Source organism: Jaculus jaculus, chromosome 6, assembly GCF_020740685.1.
Source record: "Jaculus jaculus isolate mJacJac1 chromosome 6, mJacJac1.mat.Y.cur, whole genome shotgun sequence".
Taxonomy (NCBI): Eukaryota; Metazoa; Chordata; class Mammalia; order Rodentia; family Dipodidae; genus Jaculus; species Jaculus jaculus.
The window spans coordinates 90850802-90863257 of NC_059107.1; the positions used below are offsets into that span (position 1 = coordinate 90850802).

The window sequence follows — 12456 nt, forward strand, 5'->3', positions numbered from 1 at the left end:
TTGCACCTGTCTGTGTCTTAGTACAATGACTATGTATTTTATTAAATGACTCCTTTCAAATATTTTATCCTGCTTTCACCACAAATAATCAAGGTATACCAATATTGCAATAATTGGCAACAAGATTATATCTTTCTAAGGAATGCATATAGTCATGAAATTTCTGCCATCATTCAAAATCTACCTTTGGTTCAGATATCAAGACCGAAATATTATTTTCTCTTATAGTCAATGTAGAGAGCAGGTATAGTACACCAATCTGGAAGTGACTGCTGCTTAGAGAGAATATGGTCTACACCTACTGAATGGAGACATGAGGCGAGTAACATCACCGCAAGAACTGCCTTCACTTTTATTGTCACTGGCTAGTAAACTCTCTAGTCATCTCTTTTTTCCAATCTATGTGATGTGAAATCTTGGGCTCAGCTCAGGTGCTTGAGAAAGAAAACTATGATGCTGACATCATCACTGGACCAAGAAGAGTGGGTAGTCACCATAGGCAGGGACACCAGACTTATGGCTGCAACTGGAACTAGGAAATCAAGTGAGACCCAAGAACACCCTAACTGACAAGCAAAGAATCCAGAAAATAAACAGATAAGGAAATAAGTGTGGTGTAAAAAAAAAAAAAATGCCCTCTTGGTTCTTCATGCATTGTGTGATGTAATGACAGATTGGTTTAGAAATAACACTGTAAAATAGGAAGTCATAGGCTATAAGATGGGCACTCCTTTTGACATGGACCAAGTGACTCTTCTTCAGTCACCTCCCCGCAAACTACAAAAGCATAACTGGGAAATACCCGTAGCTCTTTTCATTGTGAAGATACTCTGGTCTGATGACTGCAATTGAACTGAGACCCATGCTCCACCTTGTGCACGTTGTGCAACCTTGCATGTTTGCATCACCTTCTGTGTCTGGTGTATGAGGGACCTGAAGAATTGAACATGAGTTCTAAGGTTTCACAGGTAAGCACCTTAACTGCTAAGCCATCTCTCCAGCCTTCATTGGTTTTCTTGATGATAGCCATTTTAACTGGTGTGAAATGGGATCTCAAAGTGGCATTAATTTGCTTTTCCCTAATGGATAAGCATGCTGAACTTTTAAAAATTGTTGGCCATTTGTGTTTCTTTTTTTGTGTGAATATGTTCTCTGTTTTGCTCCAGTAGTTTCAGTGTTTCTGGTTTTAAGTCAGTGTATTTTTCTTTGATCCATTTTGAATTGATCTTTGTGCAGGGTGAGAGTTATGGGCCTAATTTCATCCTTCTGCATATGGATATCCTGTTTTGCCATAAAATGATATTTTCCCAGTGTATGTTATTGATGCCTTTGTCAAAAAATTATATGACCAGGCTGGAGGGATGGCTTAGTGGTTAAGGAGTTTGCCTGCAAAGCCAAAGGGCCCAGGTTCAATTCCCCAGGACCCACATTAACCAGGTGCACAAGGGGGACACTTCATCTAGAGTTTATCTGCAGTGGCTGGAGGCCCTGGAGCACCTATTCTCTTCCTCCCCCCCCCTCTTTCTCTGTCAAATAAATAAATAAATAAATAATATTTTTTAAAAGTTATATGACCATAGCTGTGTGGATTTATTTCTGGATCCTCTATTCTGTTTCATTGGTCTATATATATGTTTTGTGCCAGTTCCATGCACTCTTTGTTACTAAGGCTCAATAGTATAATTTTAGGTCCAGAATTGTGATACTTCTGGCAATGTTCTTTGTAATGAGTATTGATTTGGCTATTTGTTGTCTTCTGTGCTTCCACATGTCTTGCTTTTTCTAGCTCTGAGAACAGTATCATTAAAACTTCAATGGGGAAAAAAAAACACTTTGATGGGAACTACATTGAATCTGTATATTCCTGGATTCTGTCATATCCAGGACTATATACGGGTTTTTCTAACATCTCATATCTTCTCATTTCTTTTTTGAGTGATATAAGGTTTCTTTGTAGAGGTCACCCCCTTGGTGTATTTTATTTTGGTGTTCTTGTCTTCTAAACTTCCACTAGAATGGCTCATTAAGCTTTTATTGCAGTAGTTTTGGGCTGTTGGGATCCAAAGTTTCACACTCCTCTACATTCCTCCCACAAACCTGGGTCCTTATGCTTTGCAGGCAAGCGTCTTAACCACTAAGTCTTCTCTCCAGTAGGGCTCAGTTTTGATGGAGACTCTGAAGAAACCATGCAAGAAAAACACCTAAAAACTCCCCACAAAGGCTGGGAAAGTAGTTTAGTGGGTAGAGTGCTTGCCTTGCAAGTATGAAGACCTGAGTTCAATTCTCAGAAGTCATGTAAAAAATAAAAATGAATTTTAAAAAGACCCTCAGGTATGGTGGTGCATGCGTGTAATCCCAGCACTAGGCTTGGTGGCATATTCTTTTAATCACAGCACTCAGGAGGCAGAGGTAGGAGGATCATGTGAGTTCGAGGACAGCCCTTAGCCATCAGGGCTCAAGTGCCAGTGAATGCCAGGTCATCTTGGGCTAAACTGAGGCCCTACCTCAAAAAAAAAAAAAAAAAAAAAAAAAAAAGAATAGATATCTCACTCCCTAGCAGGAGATGAACCACCCCTCACACAGCATTCAGGGCCCATATGAAACCACAGAGGAACTGGCAAGATGAGCAAGGGTGCTGCTTCCACACGAGCCTGGTAACTTGGGCCAGGGTGATGGGGACAGGCACTGAGGATACTCAAAATGCACCAAAGCATAAATCCAGAAGCCGCTGAGAACTAACATTGGAGTAGAATTAAAGCACACCCCCAAGGCTCAGAAAAGTTCATAGAAGAGGGGTAAAAAGAATATAAGACCCACAGGGTGGGAAGGAATATCCAGAGACATAGCCCTCCCCACAATAATAGACTCATGCTCTCACAACTTATAACCTATACCTACATGGTGAATACCAGCAATCCCACTAAGGAGGGCCCTCAGTGGAAGGGGAAGAGAGGAGAGAAATGATGGTACCAACATATAATATGTCCATACAAAGTTTCTACTTAATAAAAAAGTAAGTTAACAGCATTACTGAAGAATAACATCCAAGGTTATTCTCTAGCCTGCATACACATATGTACCAATAGACACACAAACATGAACACACATTTAAAAATCCACCAGAGAGCAGAGCTAAGGCATTTATCACTTCCTCATTTCCTAGTCGTTCAAGATGATTCCCAGTAGGTAAGTCCTTGGACTTCTGGGTGAAACGTGTGCTTTGAAGCAAGATCCTATGATACTGGAGATTACTCAATGGTATAAAAGCAAAAGATGAAGGTACTTCAGTTGGGAATTTCACTGTGCAGCTGATGGTAAGCTGATGGTTCTTGAAGAGGGATACAAATATAATAGTGCATATAATTTATGTAGATATTTATATAATTTAAATTTTCTATAAACCCAATTCTAATTTTGTTATTAAAACCTAGTATACATAAAATAATTTTAATATACATAAAATTTTATTGAAAAAACCAATGTTTTAATATGGACTTGAGAATTTAATTCCCTCACAATTCAATTTCTTATGTTTATTTAAGGACTTGACAAAGGAGTAAAAAAATCACTATAAGCATTCTAACTTGAATAATAACACATCTTAGATAAATAAGTATACTTATTGGTTTATTTATGAATAACTGAGTGGCTATTTGACTGAGATCTTAATCATTAAGCATGAAAATTTTTATAGAGCCATTGTGTGCCTTGAGTATATATGAATTTATCAATCAGCAAAAGTTGACTTAAGTGGCTTGGGCAAATGATGGGTTATTTAACTTTTTCTTGAACATAATTTTTCAAATTCATTTGATCAACTCACATATACACAAGCAGATTTACTTGGGTAAGTTTGCCTTGCAGTATAAATTGAGAAAAATGTTCTTTTTACATTTGATTGTCCTCTTTATTGCTTCAACCTGGAAGCCCCAAAAGTCACACTTAGGGAAACCACATTAGTGTTTCTGATACTGCTTAACTTTTGACATCAAAATCTGACTGAAAGTTCTCACTACAGAGAGTAACTGGCATTGCTTCTGCCATCCTCTGGGCTTTTGGTGCCTGGAAGTCAATCCCCAACCTGCTAAACATAGCTTCTCTGAGGGTTAGTTATGCCAGAGGATTCTTTCTATTTAGAACAGAGGGACAAAAGAAGAAGCTCCATGATAGTGCCTGCAATCAAAGACCGGTCCTGTGGCTGCTTCACTTTAGCTGAAGAATTCAAGGAAATATGTTATTGTCAATATAATTCTACAAACTCAGTCAAGAAATAAGGTATAGGAAATCATTTTCATTTTCATTCTTAGTATCTGAATCAACATACCTGGAAGCAGACTATCTTTTGGAGAAAATGTACAAGTGATGTGTATTTGGGTTATAGAAAGAGGATATGCTTGAACAGGGTGGGAAGGAATATCCAGAGACATAGCCCTCTCCACAATGATAGACTCATGCTCTCACAACTTATAACCAGGCCGTGGCACAGTGCTAGGCTTAGTGGGTACAAGCCAGCAAAGGAATATCTAAGACTTGGATAGACATGGCTCACATCATAAATTCTATGGTGACACAAAGGTTGGATCCCAGCACATCAGATCTGAGCTGATAGCAGTCTGGTAACACTCAGTGTCCAAAGAGGCAGCCACATCTATAAAACAGTCCTGAAGGTTTGCATCAAGCCAAGGAGCATGGAAAGGACTTGACTTGAATACTGAGGAAAAAAAAATGTCTCCGAATGAAGATCAAAGGGTAAATACAAATATCTTCATAACTGATTTCCGCAGGAATGAGTGTTCGACTTCTCCACCTTAACAAGCATCTCTCTAATGGACAGAACAGGAGCTGCCACTGCTGGGATTCCAAAATGATTCAGGCATTGTGGTAAGCTCTCAAAGGTTTGGGCACAGATTCCTGACCACAACTCTGCTTTTCCTCTTTCCTCCACTGCCTGTGTGAGTGGCTTATGCAATGCACTGATAGAACTCTTCTAAGTCATCTCATCATTTGTCCAGAGTCCTGACCCTTCACGGGGCCTAATATCTATCCCATAAGGGGACTTCTAGAACAGAAGTGCCTCACCAAGGCTACTTCTCCTTCCCTTGTCCTCTTTTGGGGTTTGTTCTTTTTGTCTTGAGTGACATTGTCATTAAAACTTTTATCCTATTAAGGGTGGAAACTGCATGGTATGATTCCAAATGCCAAAATTACTTCAATCATAGAGGTTGGAGGAGGGCAGCAATCTTTAGTGATTTTAAAATAATTTTATTGTATCTGTGTCAGAACAGCTGTTGTAGTAGTAAGAAAACTCTGGTAGGATTACACACTAAGGAGATTTAGTATTTGTTGTGGGCTCTGATTATAATGATGATGATGATGATAAAAGTTCACATAGAAATATTGTATAGCCTTTTAAATGTACTTTATATGTTACCATTCTTAATTCCCATGACAACTCCAATTTTCTCCAAGGAAACAGAAAACAAATACATTTATATTATAAGCATCAGGTAGAGCTTAACTTTGAACTTACTCTAACATAAAGGCTATGTTGCCTATCCATATTCTTCGATACAACTATTTTTAAACGCGTGTGCTTTATTAAATATGCCCTACTAGTTGTCTTTTTTCTGTGTGTGTGTGTGTGTGTGTGTGTGTGTGTGTGTGTGTGTGTGTACACACCAGGGCCTCTTGCAACTGCAAACAAACCCCAGTGATTTGTGCCACTTCTTGCATCTGGCTTACATGGGTTGCTTAGGAATTGAACCAGGACCAGTAGGCTTTGCAAACCATTGAGCAACCTTCCCAGGCATGCCTTGCTAGTTTTCAATACTGATCCTTTGCATGCATGTCTATTTCTACCTAAATGTGCTTCCATTCCATGACGCTACAGAGAAATCATACTTTTGCTTATTTTCCTCAAAGAGTTTCAAAATGATGAAATTATTGAATTTTTTTCTAACTCATTCTCAGAGACCTCATTGCAGTTAATCTCATGTAATTTAATTTATTGTCTTTATTTCCATGCTCTTCCTTGAACTGTGACTTTTAATATGGACATCTTAACTCATTTTTATCCTGGTTAAAGGGAAAAAATCCCAGTATAATTTCGAATGCCAAAATCACTTCAATCACGGAGGATGGAGGTTGAAATGATTGAACTTGGCCCCTATCTCCTGAGTAATTATGGTATTAAAAAACTAGTGTGATAGAACATTCATTGTCATATTTCCCATGCCATTTTGAGGAAACACTTTTCTTAATGGCCTTCACCAACCATAGTGCCATCACAGAGTTCATTCTCCTTGGTCTGTCTTCTGTCCCTCATGTTGAGGGCCTGCTCTTTGTGCTATTCCTGGGGATTTACCTTCTGACCTTAATGGGAAACCTGATGCTACTGGTGGTGATCAGGGCGGATTCTCACCTCCACACTCCCATGTACTTCTTTCTGAGTCACCTTTCTTTCTTGGACCTTTGTTTTTCTTCAGTTACTTTGCCCAAGATGCTGGAGATCCTCCTGTCTCAAAATAAAACAATATCAGTGAGAGGATGTCTAGCCCAGGTCTTCCTTCTCTTTGTCACTGCGGGGACCGAGGCCTTTCTGCTCTCTGCAATGGCTTATGACCGCTATGCTGCCATCTGCCACCCACTGCACTATAGCCAGATGATAAGCAAGCAGCGGTGTGTGAAGCTCGTGTGGAGCTCCTGGGGGCTCGGCTTCCTGGATGCTCTAATCAACGTCCCTCTGGCAACCAAAATGGACTTCTGTAAGATCTATACCATCCCCCACTTCAGCTGTGAGCTTCCTTCTCTCTTCCCTCTGTCCTGCTCTAATGTCTCCACCAACCTCATTGTTATGCTCTGTTCCATCATCCCACATGGTGTCATAACTTCCCTCGCAATCTTCTTTTCTTATGCCTGCATTGTCTCCACCATCCTGAGCATCACCTCCACCTCTGGCAGAAGCAGAGCCTTCTCCACCTGCTCCTCCCATCTCACCACAGTGATTTTATTCTATGGCTCCGGTTTTCTCCGTTATCTCATGCCAACCTCAGGCTCCTCTCTGGAGTTGATCTTCTCTGTGCAGTACAGCGTGGTCACTCCAATGCTGAATCCCCTCATCTACAGCCTGCAGAACAAGGAGGTGAGGACAGCTGTAAGAAAAATCCTGGGAAAGTATTTACAGTGTTTTCATTGGTAGACAAAAGACAGGGGAATGATAGGCAATTGGGCTAAAACACATGTAGCAAGACATTAGATGAATGGACACTAATGAAAAGTTTCTGCTCGCGATGTCAAATTTGGAAAAATAAATTAAATTTTTCTAGAGTTTGCTTGCAGTGGTTAGAGGCTCTGGCACACTCATTCTTTCTCTTTCTTTCTCTCTCTGCTACTCATAAATAAATATAAATAAGTAAATGCCTGTGAAAGGTGCATGGAGCAATTATAAAGTAAATTTAAGATGATTATAAAAGAGGCAGAGAGCCATTATAAATGGGTCATTTGGCTTGATAAAAGGCAAAAAAAAAAAATAGACTTAATCACCAACACATGCTTTAAGATTTTCATAAGAACACATTACATTAATTATATTTGTTTCTTTTCATACATTTACATTAAGGTTGATTTGGGGGTAAACTATTGTCTATCATCATTTGTAGTTGAGTTTTTGAAAAGTCTAAGACCAGTAATTTTTCTAAGTAGATAAGTGCTAAATCTTTTCCTGAAGAAAAATCATAATGTTCATAGAGCCACTGGTAATGAGTATGGATTAAAGTTGCAGGAAAAGGAATGAGTGCATGACCATTCTGAGACTAAAGCTTTTCCAATTGTTACTGGTTATAGGAGGCTAAGCTCTGTGGAGAAATCTCCTCCTTAGAATAGCATGGCAGGTCTGTTTGTTCCCATTTTTCAGGTTGAGCCAGAGTCTGGAATTTATGAAAGGATACATTCTGAGAAAAATGAGACAAAAACAGAGTGCCTAGGCAATGCAAAACTATGGGTGTCATGGTAACAGTGGCCCTGGTGACCTGACATGCAGGTGGTGGGCTGAATTCTCTTTAGAACTCCAAAAGAAGGCTTGAAAGTGGAACTTGGGGACTGGGAAGATGGCTTAGTGGTTAAAAGGGCTGATCACTCACACATGAGGGCCTCTCCAGCTGGACAGCATCAAGTGTGACTCCCTAGAACCTATGTAAAAAGCTGAGCATGATGCATCTGGAGTTTATCTGCAGGGTCAAGAGGATGGGGCATCCATACTTTCTTTCCTGAATCTCTTTCTCCATATTGGTCTCTTTCCTTGGAAATAATTTTTTAATTGCAAAAAAAAAAAAAAAAGAAAGAAAGAAAGAAAGTCTGGGCATGCTGGTGCTTACCTTTAATTCCAACACTCAGGAGACAGAGGTAGGAGGATCGCTTTGAGTATGAGGCCAGCCTTGGACCAGAGAGTAAGTTCCAGGTTAGCTTGGGCTAAAGCAAAACCCTACGTCAAAAAATATTGTCAAAAAAGAAAAAGAAAAAAGAACTGAACTCAGGAGGCAGAGGTAGAAGGATGACTATAAGTTCAAGGACTGAGACTACATAGTGAATTTCAAGTCAATCTGGGCTACAACGAGACCCTATCTCAAAACAAACAAACAAAAAGATTAGGGGCTAGAGAGATGGCTTAGCGGTTAAGGCATTTGCCTGTAAAGCCAAAGGATCCCAGTTCAATTCTCCAGGACCCATGTAAGCCAGATGCCCAAAGGGGCACATGTGTCTGGAGTTTGTTTACAGTGGCTGGAGGCCCTGGCACGCCCATTCTCTCCCTCTCTCTTTCTTTCTTTCTCTCTTTTTCTCTCTTTCTCTTTCTCTCTCCCTCTTTCTCTCAAATAAATAAATAAAATATATAGAAAAGATTAATCAGAATCTTAATACAATAGTTAGCACATGGTTTAATAGATAGAAGAAATGAACGGTTGATATTTTTGAACTGTACTGATTTTCATGCTGTATTTCAACTGACCAAAGCAATGTTAAAAATGCATCTTTATAAATGGGTGTTAATTGACAATGGAAATAATTTAATAAATCATTTTGCTTTATCTTGAAGAACGTAAACATTTTTCAGTTCTACAAATCAGTAAGTTTTTATTTAGGGCAAGAAATATTCCATTGAATTGTTGTGCTGTAACATGGGAAAATGTAAATGTTTTTCAATATGAATGTTTTCAATATAAATAAAATTTACTTCTGGAAAAAGAAAAAGCTGAGCATGGCTATGCTTGTCTGAAACCCCAGTCTGAATGGGGTGAAGACCACAGAATTACTGGGGCTCCCTGACTGACATCAGCTTATCTAGATTGAGGGAGAGACCCTGGCTCAAACAAATACACAGATGATCCATATGAGGACACTCAACATTTTCCTGTGGCCTCCACCAACACACACACACACACACACACACACACACACACACATGGGATTTAGGCTAAAAAGAATGCATGATCATATTTTCAAAGAAGCAAATAGCTCTTCTGAAAAAAACTGGAAATGTGACGTGTTCAGTGGCATATGACTTTCTTTTGTGAAGTCTCCTGGATGCTTCTGCTCTTATCTACCTGCCCAGGGTCATATTTTCCTTGTGCTAGTATCTTACATTTTTCATGCCCATTCAATTAAACTGCTCACTACCGGTGACAAATTACTAAAGTTTTCCCGAATCCCCTTTATCATAATGAAAATATTAAAAGTATATTCTTCAGGTCTCTATGACAAAATAATTCTAAATTTTTATAGGAGAGAAATATTTGAATCTCATCAGTATTGGTGATATTTTTTTCTCTTGTCTTCTGAAAAATTTAAGAATAGCTGAATGGTCCAAAGTGACTTTTGGTTTGAAGTCATAATTTTAAAATTCATATTGATAATCCATCCTAAATATACAACTTATTAAATATATACTTTGAGAATCTTTGCGTCCTTTTTAAATTTTTTGTTGTTTATTTTTATTTATTTATTGGAGAGTGACAGAGAGAGAAAGAGGCAGAGAGAGAGAGAATGGGTATGCCAGGGCCTCCAGCCACTGCAAATGAACTCCGGATGCATGTGCCACCTCGTGCATCTGGCTTACATGGGTCCTGGGGAATCGAGCCTTGAACCAAGGTCCTTAGGCTTCACAGGCAAGTGCTTGATCACTAAGCCATATCTCCAGCCCCTCTTTGCTTCCTTTTTGCTACTTTTATTCATGTAATATATTTGCTCACACATGTACTATACCATAGAGAATTGTGGTTGAATTTGGTACCTTGCTCAGTATGCCTCTCTGACTAGAAAAGTATCTCTCTTTTAGCTGACTGCAAGTGAGAAAGCATGGATGGATATAGTAAAGTACTTATTGCTCCTTTATTGTCAATTTCTTTTTAATTTTCAGATCACAAGGTAAACTACATCTTCAGTATACATTAATAAGAGTGTGGTGGTTTGAATGTGAGTGTATGTTCCCCATAGACTCAAGTGTTTTATTAATCTTATAACTTGGGTCTCCATCTGCCTAGCTGGAGAAGGCATCAGTTGCTTAAGGGAGAGATCCTAGGGTCCAGCACAAAGGTGTGTTTGGGGGCAAATCTGGTTGCAGCCCAACAGTGTGGAGAGCAGGTTTGGGTTTTGCATGGTTCATGTTTTCTGGTGTTGGTGTGCTTGCTTGGTGGTGCTGGCTGGTGGTAGTTTTTCTCTCTCTGCTTGGATCTATGAAAGGGATCCAGCTTCTTCCATGAAAGAGAGACCTTACCCTGGATCTGAAAGCTTAAAATAAACCCTTTTCTGTGATAAACCATGTCTGGATTGAATGTTAATCCCAGAAACATAGAGCTGACTGCAACAATCAATCAATCAATATTTTCCAAATTTAAAAAAATGAGACTTCCAGGTAAGGTGGCTGCATAGGAGCTATGCCAAACCAGCCTAGCAAGGGATTTCAGTAAAACCACAGCAAAAATAGACTCTTATTCTGAAAAGTGAAGGTGTATAGGTTTTTATTAGCCACAGCAGAGAAGCAGGAGAGATAAAGATCCACCAGAAAGGAGGAAAATGGCCAGAATCCCGCTGCGGCGCTTGCAGCCCCAGTTTGTGCAATCGGCGCAACTGACTTGAGCTGCTCACCTGACACAGACCTGCAGGGGCGGAGACCAAAAAAAGGGGGGGGATTTTCCAACCTCATCAGCCTCCTTGAAAAGTCAAGAAACCCGAAAGGGAGACAGCAGAGATCAGCTAATGAGCTGCTGAAAGGGATACAGGTGGGACCAGTTGACCAGATCCAGTTCAACTCCAGGCTTCCTGCATTCTCTCATCCCCCAACCTTCATAACCACAAACCTCCAGAGAACACATTCAGCCCCCACTGGCAGGGCATCCAGCACAGCTGATCAGAACAGGTCCATAGTACAACATGGAAGGATTGAGGTGGGCACTCAGCATTAGTGAAACTGGAAGCCACCCCAAAAGATAACAAAGCAGACTGACAAAAAAGCACATACATAGGCCTGCACTGGAAGTGCTAATCTCTCTTTCCATGTCAGAACAGGTTATGGGTTATATATTCTTGGATGGCTTTACCATTCTGAATTAAGCTGTATTTGGGGGTGGACTATTGTTGCCTTTGATGCTTTCAGATTTATAGGGCCTTTATCTTTTGCTTCTGTCATTATTGGGGATAGGGTCTGAGTCAGACCCAGGCTGACATGTAACCCAATTCATAACTCCCAGCTGACAAGGTTAAGGCTGTTGACCAACACACACCCTTAGGAATTTTGGCTTTATAAGGCTATCTGTTTGCTTTAATCACCACGTTTGCATAGTCTGTGCTGGTTTTTGTTGAATGGATATATTGCTCAGTTGAAGTTTAGAATTTTCCAGTAAATTGTATTACCCAGCCCACTGCAATACTTGAATAACTGTCAAACTCAGCACCTAGGATTACTTCTGCAGTTAGATTGGGGTACAAGAACTACATTTGACACTTATAACTCCTACTCTGAAGGTACATAAAGTTGGATTTCCAAGTCTAGGAGCAATGCAGATAATTAGAAAACCCAAGCATCAAATCAACTCAGAATGCAAAAAAAAAAAAAAAAAAAAAGCTACATTATAATACAAGTAACACAAAGAATCAAGACAATACAATCCCACCAAAAATTATAAAGCCATCAGAAATTACCCCCAATGAGACTATATTAAATGTCAGCCCAAGATTTTTAAAAGTGATTTTATCTATACTCAAAAAGTTAAGAAGACAAAGGAATTAAATAAGAAAACACCCTCCTGAAAGAGAACACAGGAAATCATCTTAATGAAATTCAGAGGTCATTACAAGATGGAGTAAGGAAATAGAAATACTGAGGAAAAACCAGACTGAAATTCTAGCACTGAAAAACACAGTTAGTCAAATAAAAAACTGTGGAAAGTCTCAGCAGAGTAAATGATA

At 39.5% G+C, this 12456-nt stretch overlaps 1 protein-coding gene across 1 annotated transcript; it reads left to right on the plus strand.

The window, feature by feature from the left end:
* The first annotated feature begins 6259 nt into the window (after positions 1 to 6259).
* Positions 6260 to 7198, plus strand: LOC101598820 (olfactory receptor 8S1-like). The gene has a single exon (XM_004668521.2). It carries the CDS (start codon positions 6260 to 6262, stop codon positions 7196 to 7198), a length of 939 nt encoding a protein of 312 aa, XP_004668578.1.
* The last annotated feature ends 5258 nt before the right edge of the window (positions 7199 to 12456 follow it).